Below are 20,659 nucleotides of genomic sequence, written 5' to 3'. Positions count from 1 at the left end.
CTGATGTGCCAATCGTGTAATTAGTAAGTTTCCTGAAAATGATATAAAGCATGTGTTTATACATATGAGCCCCTAAATCAAAACACTTCACGTATATGCCACTTCATTTGATAAAAAAGTTGGGGAACGAATCTGAGTTACCTTGCACTACTCAAATATAATACCTTATTTAAAGAGCATGGAATACTTACTAATTGGACTTGTATACTTTCGATTCCGACTTAATATGGAGTACTACTAGATTCAACTCTAAGTAAGAACCAAATCTGAAACAACTTTGGAATTCAGGGTTCACACTTTAAGTTGCCCACACCGCACCCTAGTCCTTGTATAATACTAATGTCTTGGTGCCGAAAGTCATCTTAAACACATTTCAGTACAACTGTGAGCATTAAAATAGATTAAGCACACTACTAGCTTAAAAGTGCAGTTGTATCCCCCAACTTAACGTCCAAATATCGTTGTGAAAGGCCTGCATCCAGGTAAGAAGAAATTTCGAGCATTTATGGCAGGGAGTGTTAGTGTAAAGAATCAAAGAAAGTACACAACAGTGAGCTCCCTTTAGTTGAAATTTAATATTTACAATGGAAACATACAGAATGCTTAAGAAAGTGCTGAAAAATTTATAAAACCGATGGTTATTTACTCTTGTATACTTAACAAGGCATTCATGCTCATAATAATTCTGCGATATCATTTGCAAGGGTAAAGATTTTTTTTCATGACAATTTTCCTGTAAATGGTGATGCTCTATATATTCGTCGTTTATAAATTTCCCTGTCATTTACACGCATTTCTCTGTGCAATTAAAGCATCTGCAGGATGGTGTGTTCAGCTTAAAACCTGGCGGAAGCTCATGATGGTATCAGAAGCAAAGTGTCTCCCCCTGGGTTACCCAGCGAACAAAACTGTCTGAAAATTCATCAAGAACTTCTTCATTTTGATTTTCATCACAGGACAGCTCTGTCCCAATCATCTCCCTCACCTGATAATATAACACAAATCTCATACCGATTAGCAGGAATTTTAGATAGCCTATTAAGTAACTGTACAACTAAATGGAGACTGAAGAAAGGAATTTTGTTTCAAGTTTTATTGTTACTTTTTTCGTACTCTGTTCACTAAACAATATGCTAAGTGCTAACAACAAAGATATTGTTTTCATAACATGAGAACTGCACCTACCATCGCCAATGCAACTCTTTCTGCTCAAGAATTTCGTCGACCCAACCTTATTTAGCATATAATGTATGATGGTATCCAACGCAAGAGACAACAACAATACTGACCTTCATGCTAGAGCCATATCCACTGGTGGATGGAGTAGTCTCTCCAACTAGTTCGTTGACTAGATTTTCAGTTGACAATGTGGCAACTGACGAATTCATCGCCGTTGACCTGCAGTCAGAAAAATGGATTGGAATTTGAATTTTTATGGATATACAGGATTATAAAAACTTCAGCAATAGCACTCCCAGCTTAAAAAGTCAGCTAAGTACTGGTTCAAGATCAATAAGGCCAGTATTATGAAAGATACCACCACTTTTTGAACACGACGGACCTAAAAGCAACTGTAATCAATTTATTTATTAGGTTGTTTATCATCAGGTAATTCTCTTGCCTATTTTGGCAACGAATAAATAAAAACAACCTTAGTTTTACAGGACAGTTGCAGAATGTTGGTTTAACAAAAAAACAGATATTAACATTCTAGGAACAAAGATTTTGATATCTCAATCATAAAATTCTGAATACATTGGGCTAACTACTTTTAAAAGATAGTCGCATGAAAAAACTTTCAATAACTATCTCTACTATTTATTCATCCTAATCATTGTAACTAATTCTATTTATTGTATTAACCAATAACTAATAATTAAAAAACAACTTGAAATAAGTAAAACTCTAAATTATTAACACTCCCTCTTAATTCAAATAACTAAAATTTGGTTAAACCAATGATGTACTTCCCATCATTATCATTTTTGCAGAAGTACTCTCCATGATTGCTTCTATGTACACTCCTCACCAATTTCACATTTTGATGCACTTCTCATCAGTTCCATGTTAGTGCACGTCTCACAAACTTACACCCCTGAGCACGTCTCACCAAATTCAAAACAATTCTCTTTGTCAATAATTTATGTATTATTGACACATTCTTCCGTCTTATATCTACAATACTTTTGCACATGTCCAAACCTCTTGCAATCAAAGCATTGAGGTTTTCCCTATGTCAACAACTATTTTTCCATGCTCATTTTTACAATGACCGCATTGAAAAAAACTTATTTTCTCTTTTGATTGTTTTGTAAAAAATGCTCTTTCAACAGAATTTTGAGCTTCCTTGTTTCTCATCGCTCTCCTTTGTTTTGTGCTTGTAAAGAGTTGTTTGAAGTCATCGCTATGTTTTCCCTCAAATTATCATGTGCCCTTGTAAGATCATTAAGGCTCTTGATACCATTTGTAGGTTTAGTTGGAAACATAAAAAATCAAGCTAGGATAAAAAACTTTACCATCTCAATCATAAAATTCCGAATACATAAGCTTGTTTTTATACACTAATACATTGGGACAACTACTTCTAAAAGATAGTCATGTGATAACTTTCTAATTCTGCTTATCCTAATAACCAATAACTAATAATTAAAAAACAACAACTTTAAATTATTATTCGAACACAGAAAGATTAGAAGATAGTTTACACACATATCACAAGTTGTGTGAAACTGTATTGAGTCTAGTATGAGACCCGGATATGACATACTAATGAACCAACGTTAATAAAAATCGATCTTCCGATCCAATGATACCGGTAGTAATGGACTAACTTTAATAGAAGTTAACCTTTTGTTCCAATAATGCTAGTACACTTACACTCTATATTTGGAGACCATGTATAACATTAATTTACATCCTAGAAAAATCTACACGAAGATCAAACGTATGCATATTGCCATTTTGGAAAACATCTAACTTAGGCCTAAATAAATGTCATTTAATTTGTCATGCTCTTGCAAAGCCCTTGTATATAAACTAATCAAACCACATAACCCTTTTGATAGTAAGAATTCACATAATTATAATATGTGACATACCTACTTGCCTAGCATCCACATACCCACCATTGATAGTAAGAATTCACATAATTATAATATGTCGGTCCCTAAGATGGGGACTAGACTGTCAAATACCAATATGTCGTTATAACCCTTTTGCTTTCCTCTCCCACACTGCATTTTATCACTAACTTCATCCGATCATAAATATCTCCCTTGTCGGATCTAGAGCAAAATATATAATTTAATTTTAAAATGGATTGCCTGTTTCAGGTAAGAGTAAGCCAAGATGACATGAACATTCAATAAATATAAGCAAATGGACTACCAACCTTTTGACATCAAGGATACTCCTTCAGTCCCGGCCAATTGTTATTGTTTCTGAAAGAGTGTCTGACACGCATTTTAAGATGAATATAAAGTATAGTTCTGAAACTTTTTTTAAAAATTTTCTTTTTCTGAATAAAAATAGAATGTTTAAACTTTTATTCAGAAAAAGAAATTTTTTAAAAAAAATTATAAAACTATACTTTTTATTCATCTTAAAATGCGTGCCGAACACTCTCTGAGAAACAATAACAATTGGGAGGGACGGAGGGAGTATATTTCAAGAACAACTCTGCAAACTTTCCGCTTAAATATCATTCCAACTTATTCAGTTACTTAAACCCAACACTAAATTTTTAAAACGTAAAAATGCTAATCACTTCTAGGATTACTTCATCTGTTTTTGAAGTAAGTTTAAAATATATTTCGTTTACTGTTTGTCAACGTATAGCGCCTCAAAGAATACTGTATTCTGTGTAGAATTCCTTCATTTAACTGACCATAATTACTGAAATTTTATATGAACATCAAGACCTTATCCAGACATCATGCACCAAACCCTAATTATGAGTCTGTTGATAGCTATACATACATTTGGCATCTATTTGATTTACGACTAGCATTCCATTATCACCCTAAACCCCAACACAATCTATACAAATGATCTCCATGGCTATCTTTTTTACGGTTTCTACAGAAGGGTAGTACTTTGATTAATAAAATCCTTCATTATCTTTAACTTAAATAAAATATAAAGCAAGGGAAAATCTTTAATGAAAGAAAAACTACCAGACAATTTGTCTGACTGCTTTTGAGTACATGAATATCTGCCTATAAAGACCCTTTATTTATAGGAGTGACAAACATAGTGTTGGTCATGGCCAAAACAGCGAACAGCTAAAAGAAGCATTGGTTCAGCTGCTGCATTCATCAATATATCTCTCTTTTTTTTCCTGCTCCGAAAGTTACAAATGAGCCACTTCATTTATAATTCAACTCAGTGCTGACTGTACAGTTATGTCCATTAACACTTATTAAAGAATTACCTGTCAAACAACTCTTCACATGAGCTCGAAGAGGAGGAAAGCCAGCCAAGATCTATAAAGTTTGAGTAGTCAGATGCATCTCTATTGTCATCATCTCCATAATGCTGCTTTCGAGGCCTTTGCGGGGTAAATCTGTAATAAGATTATGAGCATGTTAAAGAGTCAGATTTCGCAGGACAATAATTGAAGCACAAAACTATAGGAGATGCGCCTAGGGGGTATATCTGTACTAAGATTTTGACCACGTTAAAGAGTCAAATGTCGCAGAATAATAACTTGAGCACAAAACTATTTGAGATGAATTGATGAAACATATAAACATTAATCGTAGGAAATACTAACAATATAGAAAAAATGAGGGCAGGAAAACTTTGACTTTACAAATAATCAAGCAAATCTGGGACAAAGATAAGAAATGTTCTTGGTAGGGGAGAAGATTACTAATTATGAAATAAAAGGTAAGTTCATAAATGATTTTTATCCTACATATTTGATCGGATGCTTAAACAGTTTAGGTGACAGCTTAAATCCACCTGAAGCTTTTCAGGACACTACTCTTACTACATGTAACTAATAATATAATACCTAAAATCAACGGTAAATGCAAAACTACTACGACATTATATGTTTAATTATATACACCCAAATGTGTGCTTTGAATACAACATTAACAGCAAGTCCCAAAAAGCAAGAACTCCAAATGCCAAAGATTGCAAAAACTTCAGTGTTCATAACTGTTTATCACATTAGAAGGCAGTATTAATACCTGAAGGCCTTGATTTCTACAAACAACATTACTAGAAAGGACCTTAAATACTAAATTGAACCCAACCTTATGAAATTAGTCAAAAAATCCAGTCAAATAATATAAATCAGTCCTACTTGCAATAACCGGAAGTCAAGGGGGGGTAACATTACGAAAAGTTATTCTGTGATGCACAAACACAGGTCCTGAAAAATACTTGCAGTCTGTGCATCACATGTACCGAAAAAGCATAATCTCTCTGGAACAAGATATATAAAGGTACAATCCTCCAAATCTATTGTCTTCTGTTGAAACTATCTCATACATGTTAGGTCAGTGGAACTTAGATTTGAGGAGTTACAGTTTACCAAGGACATCAAAGCCCAGACCAATCCAGATGTGTTGGAACTTACGGATCAACCAGAAAGATGTTAGGAGTAACTTCCAGAATTCTCCACTGCCGGTTCCCACGATAAATATGAAGATGATTTTTATTTGACATACGTGAGTTAAATTGAGGATATGGACTGGTGAAGTCATCTTGTCATGAGTAAAAATATAAACCATCTCAAGTTTTTGGGAGAACAAAATTTACTACCAATGTGTACAAATGGAAGCAATATATCTCTAACCATCTTTAGACTCCCAGTACGTCTTAACACATGAAACGTAGTGTAGTCTTAACACATAAAATGTAGAGTTTCACAATCCCCATAAGACATGATAATACAAGAAGAATATATAGAAATCCCCGAAACTGAGGAACAAATGAACAATATAATCCAGTATTTTATACTTCAAATCATTAACGATTCTCCATTATATCATCTCTAAATACCTCATAATCAGCAAATTGAATAACGACGCATTCATTAAACATCGAGCAATTACCAATGTTATTAAAGGCGAGATGCGCACCGAGGCGCTAGGGTCCCTTGAAGCCTAGGCGATGAGGCGCGAGGCGAGGCACGCGCCTTATCGAAGTGAAAAGAATTTATTTAGAAAACAAATTATTTATTATAGAATTATGCAAAAACACCACAAATAGGAATATGAAACCTATAGGAACTTCCATGTTGGATTAATTTTTTTACCTATGTTACTAGGACTCGGCTAGAAGTGTTCGACATGGACACATGTCCAGGTATCGGACTCGGTAACATTTTGAAAAATATAAATGTTTTTGGCTTAAAATAAGTGTCCGAGTTCGAATGTCCATGTCCAAGTGTCGAGTGTCCGACACGGGTACTCGGAGGTAAAATGAAGAGTCCGAGTAACATAGTTTTTTACTATCACTTTTTTCGGTAGTCATTGCTCCTTTACAGTGTAAATTCATACATATATATTAGTATGTAGCCGGAAACACAAAAGAACAAGTAAATACATGGTATATTAGTATGTATAACACTACAGCCGTAAGAATATACACTATATATATATATTTGTATACACACCCAATATATATATATATATATATATATATTTATTTAAATTATATATATACATAATACACACACTGCTTTACTGAGTAGAAAAGAAGTAGAATATTTATGTTTATGTAAGGATATATCTTCACTTTTGTTATTATTGATAACATGAATTTCTAAACACTTATAGGCTTAAAAAAGTATGGGCTTTAGGGCTGTTTTTGACTATTTTTACTGTTTTTTGCGCCTCGTTGCGCCTCGCGCCTCAGGGGTCTAGGCGCGCGCATCATTGAAGGCGCTGCGCCTCGGTAAGAACTATGCGCTGATAGTGCGCCTCGCTGCGCCTCGTGCGCCTCGGCGCGCCTTTAACAACACTGGCAATTACTACTACGGACTTCCTCGTAGAAAATCAGTACATGAATATCCTACGAGTAAATGGAACATAGTTCGAGGAAATACGATCAGACCTTGAGAATGTCACATCAGCCTCACAAGCTGATACATCTGGTGTTGACTCGCTATGCCCTTTACTTGTATCTTCAGCCTTAGAAAAGTCATCACTAGAGGCGGACCCAGGCAATCTGCTTTTACGAAGTATGTTCCCATCTGAGATGGATCTCCGGAAAAAAGACCTTCACGGAAAATAGAAAAAATAATCACATTAATATCACAAATTTCAGTTACTAGAGAGCAAGATATTTCATCACAGAAGAGGAATATATAGTGGTAATAGTGCTCCTTCGCTGAAAAAGATCTATTACACTGAAAAGATGAAACTACATGGATCATCCTTCATAGAGCTTCATGCTTGTGAAGCACTGCACATTCACTTGTATACAGGTAAATACTCGAGACAATATGTCCCAAGTCAAAATTGAACCCTCGTTAGCTTTGATAAAAGAGGGAATACGGGTAATCAATCACTAAGGGGCTGTTGTAGAAAATTTTTCAAGTTTTCTATTTTCTGTTTTTCTAAAATTTTCTAAAATTTTCATTTCTAAGAAAACAGTTGAAAACTGAGAGAATATGTTCCAAATGCTAAAATAATATATGATCAGTTTTCTGTTTTCTTAAAAATATTAGATAAATGACGATATAATTTGAGTAAATATATAGAAGAGCAACCAGTAAAATAATTTAAACATTTCACAATTTAATTGTATATACATATTTCTTTAACATGTTTAAAATAACTTTTTTAGATAAAATATAATTAAATATGACAAATAAAGTATAAAACAGTTTTCTGAAATAGGTTGAATAATGAAACTTTCTAATTATATGACTAAATATATATACAATTTTGGAGCTTTTAATAAATAATCCAATTAATAATTATATACAATTTTTTTAAATAATATTTTATGAAATAACTAATAACTAAGTTCTAGTCAGGAGTCCCTTCTTTATTTTTCTAACATATACGTTATTAGTTATTATATTATCAAACTCCCTCTTATAATGTAAATATTAATATTAATCAAACTAACAAAATAATTGTTAGACTAAACTATTTTGAAATTTTTTATTACAAATATGTATTATACTTTTTAATTTAAAAATATGTATTATAGTATTGAAAATTTAAAAGTTCCAAAGTGAAGTTTGTAATATATTGGTTGTTTATTCACTACTTTTTTTTTAACTTTCTAAGTAAATTGTTAATGGGCCATATAAAGTTTAAAAAATTAAAATATAAAATGTTTTTGTATATGAGAGATCCAAGCGGTTTAGGCTTTTCACGTTTTTTTCACTTTTCTAGGTTTAGAAAACATCAAAATGTTATTTTCCACACTTTTCATATTTGTAGTTATAATTTGGAAAACACGGGAAAACCGTGTTTTCTATTTTTCCAGTTTTTGGTTTTGAAAATTTTGTATTTGAACATGTCTTTTGTTTTTCCAATTTTCTTAGAAATTTTTTTTGGAAAACAGTTGAAGTAAACAGCCCCTAAGGCACTAACTACGGATGAGCATCAGCCAGTTTTTGAGGATAAAAATGAACCAAATAGCATGGTCCAAAGAAGTTCTTAAATCCGTTATACACAAGATTTGTACAGTGAAATTAGTCACCTGCACTTGCAAACAAAAGAACACAATCTACAGTAATAAAGAACGCATTGATGAACGATTCATGGAGCATGTGGGAAATGAAACTGGAACCAATGGAGTTGGATCGTGAAACTGAAGTAGCTTCTAGACTGAAATTTAGTAATTTATGCTTTTTATAATAATAAAAATGTGCTCTCCCGATTCCCCTTCTACGATTACATTGTCGTCGGCGACTATTCATTCTGTTGTGCTCAGCGAAAGAACTGCCTAAGCATACTTTTATGGATGACTATTCACGAACTTAGATATGAATCAATTGTTACTTGTTAGTTATGATGGCAGACTGAGACTAGGAGAGAGATAGGGAAAGATTGGGGAAGATAACATGTCTGTACAAAGAGGTAAAAAATTATGAATAGGCCCAAGTTTCTATGTCAGTCAGTTCAGTGAGCCAAACGGTTGGCTCGGGAGTGTAAACCACACACAAAAACATACTAATCCGACTCTTCCAATATGTGAAACCAAAACTAAACCAGCTTGAAAATTAAACTAAAATTTCGGTTTGGCTGGTTCGGTTTGACCGATTTTCTGAGAAATTATGCCATCCCAAGCAGTAACCATTGGGATTAATCCCTTTGCTCCGAATCGTGACTCAAGAAATATGATGAGCCAAAGATTCAGAAACATGGATAATAAATGAAATTTAGCTATTCCATACCTTCCATTTTCATCAGCTTGGCCATTCCGGTATACATTATAATGCTGGTTGTAGTTTAGCTCTAAGACTTCAGGCTTTTCATGTTGTGGCTGAAAAGAACCCAAGAATCTGCCAAATAGTCATCTACTATCATATTCAATTACAAGCAATTCTATACCTGATGAAAAACAAGTACCGACTTACAAGTTAATAGCACTTTGTTTTTCAGCGTCCATGTAAGCATTGCTAAGGTATCGCTGGAGAGTTCTGAAGAACTCTTGGGATTGTGTTGCAGCCTTCCACTGCCCCCTTCTCTGAGAAAAGATCTATGCATAAAAAAATAATGAAGGTGTTAGGAATATTTCAGGACCAAATCATCAAAGTACCTAATAATAAATATGAACGGTAAAATAACAGAAGCAGCCGTCAAGAACACAAAGAGAGATAATCAGGAACCTAAATGCAACAGAGTTCAGAGCACACTAGAAACTAAAATTTTCAAGCAGAATAAACAGAAAATATGTAAAAATAACTATACTTTGCTAAATTATATAATCATCTTTTTAGGTTTTTCAACCTCTCTGCTAAACATCAAACGAGGTTCCATCCTTTCTGGATGCACTTGGAACAACCCTCAAGATGGACTATTCAGCATATTATGATCCTTTCGTCCCTAAAAGGATATTGTCAATATATGTTTTAAAGAGTAAGGGGATAATAAAGAAAGAAAGGATAATAGAATTTCCCATATCTTTTGCAATGGGTCACTTCTTATTCAGAGAGGTTGAATGCATATGGAAATTCTTTGTTTCAAAATCAAGTTCCCATTTAATTGCAAAATCATATTAAGCCATTTAATGAGTTTATCTTATTGGAAAAACGAATACCTTGTTATGTGCAGCTGAGCCACCATATTGATGTGCCAGAGTGTCACCCATTCTCTCATAGAACCTCATTAAGTCGTCAGCCAAAGGATCATCAAGGTCTATCTTGGAGGAATCTTTGACTCCTAATGCATGCAGTTGCTGCCCCAAAGCAATCAAACCATATGCATATTGGGCAACGTTTGTGCGATCTAAACAGTCTATACAATTAGTCCTAAGAACACCCTTCTGGAACAAGGGTGACTTGCCATAATATTCCTCATTATCAACATTACTATCTCCATTTAATATTTTCTCAACATTTTTGCCATCCTCAGGGTCATCGTCACAGTGTCTCTCCTTATTGATGTCGCGATGTGTTGGTGGATACATGTTATCATAAACAACGTTCCTGCGGTGATAAATATATTGATATTGTCATTACTCACCAGTACATTTAAAGCAAGAGAAAAAGGAGATGAAACAGGTCAATTAAACATCCATTTTACCATTGCAAAATTGTGCAGTTTGGCATTGGTATTAATATGGGTACTGGGCAACAATATACATTAATTCATACCAGATAGTCAACCTACTAGCTGATAGATATATTTTACATTTCTGAGAAAGTCAAAAACATTTTTCAGTGCTATAAATGGACTGCAAACAATTAAAATATTTATTACAAACTCAGGCCGCATAAATGGCATGTTTAGGTATAAAATCCGCAATTTATAATTAACTATAATTAACAACTCTATTGCTGCTCCTTAGTATATATCTTCTTTCCCATGGTGGGTGCGTTCTGGTGAACCACTCTTTACCTTTATAGGCTTTTGAGCGAGGCGAGTATTAAATGTATAAGTCCGTTTAGTGGCTATCCAGAACATGTTGGGTTTTGGTAGAGTTGGTCATTTAGTGACACAAGGAGTCTCTGTATTCACATTATTCTATTCACTTTAAAGTGGGTATCTTAATGAAAAGAAAACCGGGATAGGAATATTGACCCAAGAATAGGCTTAACAAGTTTGTAAGACTGGGTTGCTGGATGTTACATGCAAAACCAGGCTTTGCTGTACTCTAATGAATGGCACAAATGACAAATTTACACGAAACATACTGGTACGTTAAATGCAGAGTTTTGTTGAGGTTAACTCATCAACAAAAGAAAGATTTATCGAGAATGTCCAAAAGGATGGAATAAAACAAGCCGGTGCAAAATTTCCTTGGAGTAGATCCAGAGTCAAATAGAATAATCAATTCACATACATATCTTATTGGATGAATATAACAATTAAACAAGTAAATATTATGCACATATGACATCTTACACAAAGATTTCACATATAACTTCAAAACTGGTGAACAGGGTGGAAAAAACTCACTTGAAATCAGGCCAGTTTACCGGCCCCTCGGATATCAAGTCTGGTGTTACTTGACAATAGAAAAAGCCGGTAAGTGTCAATGCATATGCAGCCACTTTGCCCAAACTTAGCAATACAGTTGTAGCTTGCCTGAAGATGAAGGTTTGATGACAAAGATAAAGTGAAGTCAGATTATTATTCACAAGGATGTTTTATCAGAATTCTGAATAGAGAACAGGAAAACCTCCGAGAGTGTTTGTTCAAATCCCAGTGAATGAACTTGAGATTATTCTCCTCTGACAAGTCTTTATTAATGATTTCAATAGCATTGGCAAACTCCGTTCGAAGAATAGACTCTCGAGGCCTTTTTTCATTTGTCTGTAAATCCAAATCATATATTTCTCAGCTAAGTGTTAAAATTAATAAACATGTTACACTCACACTTTTTTTACAGTCAGAGTTAAAGTGTTTAGCATTTTAAAAATATTAATATGCAAACCAGAATTCTGGGAACAGTATAAAAATTATTTACCAAAAGATCCCTCCACACTTTAACTCCTTACCTTTATTAAATTTAGGATTATTATAGGATTTCCATATCTCTCCACAAGATTTTCGAAGTGAAGTCTAGTCGCCTGATAGGTTTGATCTCTCTTAGACACTGGAAAAAGACAATATCAGTAAAGAATTTCAAACTAAACCTCTGAAATTCCAAGCAAATGCACTAACATACATATAATATCAGGTTTGATATTTAGGCGTGATGTTTCCTGCGACCAAAAAAGTGGAATTGACCCACGATTTTGAACAACGGAACTAATTTGAATAGAAAACCCTTCGGAAGCATCCTCAAACACAATTTGTTCTGTCTCTACATCATTAGCAACTCTTCCGTGCTCATTTACTCCTCGCTTTAAATACCTATATCAAATAAGGAAAAAACAGACAACCAACATATAAGAAATGCAAGAATAACTCTTTCTGAAAGATCAATGCTCCAATTTGAGATAACAATAACAATTGCGAAAGACAGTCCGAAAGGGGAGAAGCCCGTGTAATAGGTTACATGAGAGAAGTACTAAGCATCTGACTTTCAAACAGATAGACACCAATAAACATATTTAAATTCATTTCCACCTAAATAAACGTATTAGGCTATTAAATATCCCTTTTCCTAAAGCATTTTCTTGTATTACAAGCATTCGCCCGGACAATGAATGTGATATGGCCTCAATAAGCTATGCATTCAGTACAGCCTTGGCCAAGACAATACAAAAACACATCCAATCATATGTAAAATTGGCATCAATAGAAAACCACCAAGTAAACAAAAGATAGTATACAATTAGGTAAACTGTGTAACTAGACATTGTAATAAACATTAGCCCTTCTCCTAACATAATAGGAAAAAAGTGATACAGGTCCTTATCTTTTATTTAGAAAGAATAGTTACATTATGAACATTGTTCAACTTCATATAGTCCTGCAGCAAAGGACTTTATGGCATTTATTGTAGCAACCTGCTGAACAGATATTCACTAAACACTTCCTGCAGGAATTTGTCCACCCTCGGGGTTCCTCCTTAAATTCCTAAATACAACAACTTCAACATCTTAAGGCATAGCAGTGCTCATGTTTACAAGCCAACCAATCACTAAAGTCTGTCACATTACAATCTGTTCTTGTTGGGGAATGTATTTACCGAGTAAAATATAGTCATTGGCACCTTACATCACTTGGGTGGATCCAAGTTTTATAGATTCCATTCCATCAAGCTACAGAACATGCTTGCAATACAATGTTCACAGAAGCACACACTCAGATCTACAACATTACAATGCCTCAATAAGTGCACATTCAGAGTTAACAAGTTCTTCAGAACAAGGATGTATTTAGCAAGTAAAATATAGGCATCATCATATCTTTCATCACTCGGTTGGATCTAAGTAATATAGTTTCCCTTCCATCAAGCTCCAGAACATGTTTGTAATGCAATGGTTCAGTGTTCACACATGCACGCACGCACACACAAATTAACAATATTAAAATGCCTCATTAAGTGACATATTCAGATTAACAAGCTCTACATTAATATTGTATGGATGCCAACCTTGTTCCTGCATAATACTGTGAACGTCTTGCTATAAGAGTCAGTTTAATGTCCCTCCCAGAGAATGAGTGTGTAGTCTGGCATTCAACAACAAAGAGCTATCAAATTCAGCATACACAGAACTAATCAAGAAATTATAATGTGCAATATCTATAATCAACAATTTGTGTTTGACAAGAAAAAACATAAGATTTTTTAGGTCTTCTGAATATACATTGAAGAGGGAAAAAAATCATTGCCGTGCACAGACAACTAGCTTTTCTATGCTACCACATTTCTAAGAAAATTGTTAATGAAAAAATTACTTTAGTCTACACATTATATAAGACAGGCTACAAATTACTAGTTCTATATTCTAGTCATTGGAACAAACCAGATCATACACAATATAAATGACAAACAACCATCACCTGTCTAAAAAATCCATAGACCAAGGCTACAGTCCAAAAAGTGTTCTTCACTAGATTCCGGATGCCACGACTCAAAAATTCATTCCAGACAAACATGGTTTCGTAGAGGACCTTCTCCGCCACATCGTCACACATGTTCTTCTGAAAACTGCACATGACATTGTATGAATAGCTGAAGAAGAAGTCCTTCGTGAGATCCACAGTACAAAAGAGCTTCTTGTATCTGTATCATCAAAGGTTTAGAAACTAAAAATCAGTGCTGGCACAACAAGAAATAATTACATAAACAATGAGGATGAAAAGATACAGCACACCAAGGCTTGTCTATGATGGCTAGAAGCAAAGTTCTCTTAATGCCAACTCAATGCATAAACCTTGCTAAAGTATATTTAAGAAATGAACTGAAATAGTAAAGCAGCTAGATAAAACTACAACTCAGTTGAAATCAATAAACAAATGGATGATAAGACAATATATCTGGAATTATAATTTCAAAACGTGTTAAAAAAATCGACTTCATTCTTTCTGTATTTGGTAGACATGCCAAAATACATGAGGAAACCCATGTATGTGATTAGAAAATGAGGTTCGAATCATATTCATAGGAGATTGTTCCCTCTTTTAATATTGTTAATTACGAGTGCCGAACAACTAAGGGTTATCACATGAACTGTGCTTGCAACCTAGTCAACTACAGTTACAATTTTTTTGGAAAAAGACCATTTAAGGAAATATTATTATCTACACGTAGATTGAAGATCACCTGTTTTCATTTTTGGAAATAACCATATCTGCTAGAACTGCAGGATTTGGAAGAGGAAGTATTTCGCTCTTGGAAATAGCATAGATGGTGTGACCACAAATAGCACCAATTGGCTTCCGTTTAGTTATAATCAACATGTAATACGGCCCCAGAAACTTGATGAAACCTAGAAAGCAGCAAAGAGAAACATCATTAAAATAGTTTCTCATACTTAGCTTTTTCCCCATGGCCTGGGTCATGATAACCTACTAAAACGAAAAGAAACGTCACTTGACAACCTACATACCAACAATACCATAGCAATTTGTGACAAACTTAAGACCTCCTGTGGATTTGTTTCCCTCGTTTATCCGCCTCAACAAGTCAGCACATTGTCTCTGTGTATATATAGTAGAATCTTCAAGAATGTTGAGCTCGAAAGGCTCCAACCTGTCTATCTTTAAAACTCTCCAGTATGTTTTACTCTTATTCCTTCCTACCATATAAAAATTCTGCATTGAAATATTTGACCAAGAAAGTGATTTAGACATGTACTACAACTTTTGGAAACAATGTATAACAAGTTAGTATGAGAATTAGATGAATCAATACAAAAGTGAAATATCAAAATTTTGTAAAATGAACAAAAACATATCATTTTACTCGTCCTCAGCTTGTAAAATTGGCAAATGTCAAAATGTTATTTTTTTTAAAAAAAAAACTGAAAAAATCAGAGGCTCTAGAAACCAGCAATATGCTAATAACATTGATTTACTTTTACAGTTGGTTAATATCTGTGATTATCTTATCTTTTAGAAGTTGCAGTGGATAAGAAAGTACATTAATATATAGGTGTGAATAATTAGAGATGCTTCAGACTTTATACTGATAGCAAGCTAAAGATTATTGTTAAGTTTCCTTCTGAGCATTTTCTCAAAATTGTTGCCTCAACCACTTTCAGTATCGTTTCTGTACTTTAAATATTCCAAAATACATGGACAAGTAATAGACAGACACAGTATCAACCTTATCTTGTTACAAGAAGGCAACAAGCGAACAAGTAATAGACTTGACCTATATATTCCCAAGTCTCACAAGGTTACGTCGTGTTCAAAAGTAAATAAATGCTGAGGCAGCATTTTAGAATTGCCAGGCACATAGACGATCTTTTGGTTTCTTAAGAAATTATTTATTGATAGGCAGAACTTAAAAGGTAAGTGAAAAGTAACGGTCACTCATCTTTTTTCCAAGTGAAGCTTATTTGTTAATAAATAATAATAGAGCAAATAACCCAGCACACGGAAGCATAGAAGTGGTCAACTTTAAAGTCGTTATCAATACGACGCTATAAATAACGGCTTACTAACAGTCATCGCGCTAAATTCTAAAATAAACCGTTACAGGTTACCAAGACGCATATGCCTTTAGCTAAATTTACATGAAAAATGCCAACACAGCCTTTACTACAAAGTCAAAACTTCAAATAGGTTAAGTTCAACATTGTGATCTTCAAAATCAGACAACTGTAACTTAACAAAATGGACGTGCAACTTAATACCAACAACAATTACATTAAACCTCGTGATCTTAAAAAAATAATCTTTCATAGACACAATTACAAGTTACTAAAAAAAAGCTTAAACAACAATCAGCAATAATCAAAATCAAAGACACAAGAAAGTTCAAAGTGATTACCGAATGAGTCTGATAGAGCCGAAACTTCTGCATAATGGCAGAACGCGAAACATTAACATCAGAACCAGGCTCCTCCACAACAATGTCCTGATTTTGCAAGTGCACCTCATTTCCATTTTCAGCTTCCATTGCCATTTCCGATTCTCAACTGTTAACAGAAAAATCACTTGTACTTATTCGTTTAACGCAGATCCCGAGCCCCGAGCCCGGGAATGACTACAAGGGCATTCAAGAAAGAAATGATCAACAAAACACGAAGCTTGGTTGCTTCAAATATAGCATTCTTTTTCTGCCTTAAACCAAATTTGACTGAATTTTATATTCAAAGTTTCTTCCTTTGTATAAACAATCAAACACCTTCCCATTCAACCACAATCAAACCCTAATTCAACACAATTTCACCCCTATTCACATTTACACAAACAAAGTTCAAATCTTTTGTGATCTTTACAATAAAGATTAAAACTTTAAGATATTACAATTAAGAAAATACAATATATGATTCACCAACAAGAATATAATATTATATGTAATAGTAAAGCTTGAATTTTTCAAATCAAGTTGAAAAAAATAAAGAAAAGATGGTGAAATTATATAAATAATAAAGAAAACAGGAAATATAGAGAAATGGAAAATAGTGGAGGATACGAAGGAGGAGGAAGATGATGATTTGTAAAAGAGGAAATGTATGTATAGGATGGGGTGTATGTATAAACAGTAAATAGATGATTAGAGAGAGAAAGGAAAAACGTAGGCTTATAGTTTAGATCCAGAGAGAGAGAGAAGCAAAATGAAATGAATACCACAACTTGGAGTTGTTCGGTCCACGTATATGTTGGATGATACAAGTATATAATGTAAATTCCTTGTTTAGTTGCGGAAGAAGTATATAAATTTATAAATTATATAAAAAAAAATGTGATCAAATAAAAATTCTTTTATCAATATATTATTTAAATTTTTAAGTTCGAATAACTTCAACAGCAAACAAATATTTTTCTGTTATTATTTATAAAATTATAAATATATTCAGAGATTTTAAATCTCACTATCTAAGACCGAGTATTTTCAAATTCGGCTCTTAACTAAGTTGGGTCGATTTGATTTCATTTTTAGAGAAATTTTGATTCTCTGTTCGTTTCGATTCTTAATATCCGAGAATCGTAAGAACCGAAACGAACAAAATAATATATATAATAAATTTTTCTCATATATAATATTTAAATTTCAAGAAAAATATTATGTTATATTATATTATTCATTTATCCAAATATACTTTATATTTTTTATAGAGGATAATATAATTCTTGATTACATAATTAATGTGGAATTAATTATGCGTGGTTTGGGTCATAAAAGAAGCCCATTTAGAGAGGCTCAAAACCATGAGTTCGCTTTAAAAAAATAGGGTGTATTTAATGCTAAAGTTCGTGAGCTAGCTTCAAAACTCTATTTGACTGCTCTCATTTTTCGTGATTCAATCTGCCTTCACAAAATGTCTACGTACCTTGATCTATGTCAATGATCAAGTCAAAAAACGTAGTTCAGATTTGTGGGGCAAGACCCCTTATATAGGCATGAGATGCCATGAATTGAATTAGAGTTAGGAGACTTGGTGGCCAAGTCTCAGATTTAGAATGGATTTTGGAGTCCTAAAATGTAGAAAATTTATTATTTATCCTACGAGGTTTCTTGGAGATTAGCCTCCAAGAAATTATATCCTCAATTGAACTAACAGCTGACAAATAGAGTTCAATTGAGGATATAATTTCTTGGAGGCTGATCTCCAGGAAACCTCATGGGATAAAGAATAAATTTCCTGCATTTTAGGACTCCAAAATCCATTCTAAATCTGAGACTTGACCACCAAGTTTCCTAACACTAATTCAATTCATGGCATCTCATGCCTATATAAGGGGTCTCGCCCCACAAATCAGAACTACGTTTTTTGACTTGATCCTTGGCATAGATCAAGGTACGTAGGCATTTTGTGAAGGCGGATTGAATCACGAAGAATGAGAGCAGTCAAACAGAGCCTTGAAGCTAGCTCACGAACTTTAGCATTAAATACACCCTAATTTTTTACCGATTACATTTAGTGTCGTATGTGGGAAAGCGACAACAACCATGGTGAACACACAGAGCAGAAACAACGTCCCTGAAGGAACACCGAATGGGACTACCCAGACAAGTTCATCCTTCATTGAGATTCTCCTTCACTCAACTTACTCCCAGACACAGCGGATCCTTTGAATCCCTGATCTGAATCACAGCAACCCCCACCTTTAGAGGCGAATCATGTTAGGTCCAAATGTACATACAGAGGGGGGTGAATGTATGTACTTCATTTTTCTAAAATTAATTGCAGCGGAAAATAAACCTCAATAATGAAATAAACAAACAATAAGAGATTCACGGAATAATTCTTATTATTAAGAAATTAAACCGTAAAGGTTTGCTTACAACTCCGAATATAAATAATTCGAAGCAAAAAATATAGAGAGAACCAAAATAATATCTATCAATCTGGGGTTCTATCTATCACTCTAAGAATTTAAAACTTCTATCAAAAAATATTAAATACAATCAAGAGAGCTTTAAATAATGAGTGTTACAAGTTTGTAAGGCTTTAATTGGTGTGAAATAAATTGGGCAACACTTCTCTCCTTAATTTCAATAAATGAAATTAACTAACTCTACAAGAAAAATTCTGCAGAGCTTCGATAGTGTTTTTGCTTATAAGTCTTTTAATTTGCTGCAATTCTTTGGTTTTGTAGATGGTAGGATGTAGGAGAGATAGAAGAGACTACGTGGTTGTTTTTAGTCCTTATATTTTTTGTACCAGGAATACTGTGTGGCGATCAGAAGGAGAGTAGCATTAGAGATAAATATTCTGTGGCGACTACTCATGTAGGAGGAGGCTGTGTGGCGATCAGTGTAGCCGCATTTGCCTTAACAAATTATTTCTCCTATGGACACCTGGTGGTAGAAGTATAACTCTTGCATATTTTCTTTGTTTGTGAACAACAGGTGCATGCATCTATTTTTCGTACAAGAACAAGGAAAACAGTCAGGGAGTGAATTGTGTGCTTTACGCGACAGAAATAGAGGAAGAAGTCGCCATACGTGCGCGTCACGCGCGAGTGGGAACAAAAAAAATATAACCTGTAACTTTCATTTTGCACAAAGCTTTATTCAATTGTTTCCCTGTTTGGTTGTCTTAGTGTAGCTTCTTAGGGGTCCACCATATGCTTGCATTGAACAACAACAAGTCAATTGCTTGTGTATTTATTTGTACATAAGTTTTGTTGATGCATTGCATTTGTTTATTACTGTATTTCCTGAACAACAAACACAGCAGCCAGGTGGGAGTTATGCTGACCACGCGCCAAAAACAAGAAAGGAGGAGTGCAGGTTTGATCGCCACGCGCCTGGTGCGCGAGTTAGAGAAAGCCGAAGGCTGCCCTGCCATTTTCCGAATTTGCACATGCTGATCAGAGCTTCTTTTGTCCACTCGGGACATTTTCTTTTAACCAAACAGATGTCCATGCAATTTACACTTCTAAATTGATTTGTTAAACTTGTACACAAATTATTTTATGTTGAATCAATAAAATTTGTGCACCTATGCATGCAAGGCCGGTTAAAAGAAATAATACTAATTTGAAGTAAAATAAATAAGTAAATAAATTTAAGATTTTATTTATTTATCTAATTAAACTTCAGACATTAATATTATTTTTCCAAAATTAAATATAGAAATTAAATTAAATAAATAAATGTTTTGAGATTCATTTATTCATTCAATGAAAATCAATTTTTATTTTATTTATTTTAAAATCAATTGTGATATATAAAATTAAATAAATAAATGAATTGATTTCCATTTATTTATTTAATAGAAAATCGGTGATTGATTAAAAAATAATTCTGTAAATCCTTGAGTTGTACTCCTCTGTACCTGCAGGCCTTCTAATCTCCAGGTTTTCGTACCTTAATATATTTCCAGTCTCCTCGAGTACAAAAACCACTTAACAATGTTCCTAAAAAATAATAATATGTTTCCTTTCACGGATCACTGACGTCTCGTGCAAGGGTCTTGTTAGGTCATACAATACTATAG

General features: G+C 33.8%; 1 protein-coding gene across 3 annotated transcripts; it reads right to left on the bottom strand.

Annotated features, from left to right (window-relative positions):
- Positions 1-522: 522 nt before the first annotated feature.
- On the bottom strand, positions 523-17,338 carry LOC141724498 (phosphoinositide phosphatase SAC2-like). Of its 3 annotated transcripts, none has more exons than XM_074526661.1 (16): positions 16,537-17,338; positions 15,149-15,353; positions 14,863-15,028; positions 14,100-14,322; positions 13,690-13,766; positions 12,313-12,500; positions 12,143-12,240; positions 11,824-11,957; positions 11,601-11,729; positions 10,240-10,627; positions 9,557-9,678; positions 9,374-9,481; positions 7,072-7,236; positions 4,433-4,564; positions 1,186-1,398; positions 523-985 (listed from the first exon to the last, which is right to left on the bottom strand). In XM_074526661.1, exons 1-15 carry the CDS (start codon positions 16,669-16,671, stop codon positions 1,233-1,235), a joined length of 2,436 nt encoding a protein of 811 aa, XP_074382762.1. In that variant the 5' UTR covers positions 16,672-17,338; the 3' UTR covers positions 523-985; positions 1,186-1,232. The 3 variants fall into 3 exon arrangements, with proteins under 3 accessions (XP_074382762.1, XP_074382761.1, XP_074382760.1); XM_074526660.1 differs by having other exon boundaries at positions 1,290-1,398; positions 15,158-15,353; positions 16,537-17,337; XM_074526659.1 differs by having other exon boundaries at positions 1,290-1,398; positions 16,537-17,335.
- Positions 17,339-20,659: the final 3,321 nt, after the last annotated feature.

Source organism: Apium graveolens, chromosome 5 (genome assembly GCF_009905375.1).
Source record: "Apium graveolens cultivar Ventura chromosome 5, ASM990537v1, whole genome shotgun sequence".
In the NCBI taxonomy this organism is placed as follows: Eukaryota; Viridiplantae; Streptophyta; class Magnoliopsida; order Apiales; family Apiaceae; genus Apium; species Apium graveolens.
This window is presented reverse-complemented; position numbering and strand designations above follow the sequence as displayed.

Excerpts from the sequence above, each read along its gene's own strand:
- LOC141724498 (XM_074526659.1), bottom strand. The coding sequence starts at position 16,671 with ATGGCAATGGAAGCTGAAAATGGAAATGAGGTGCACTTGCAAAATCAG. Across the intron at positions 7,237-9,373 it reads CAAGCTGATGAAAATGGAAG|GTCTTTTTTCCGGAGATCCA; the intron begins GTATGGAATAGC and ends TTTTCCGTGAAG. Across the intron at positions 1,399-4,432 it reads TGTGAAGAGTTGTTTGACAG|GTCAACGGCGATGAATTCGT; the intron begins GTAATTCTTTAA and ends TTCTGACTGCAG.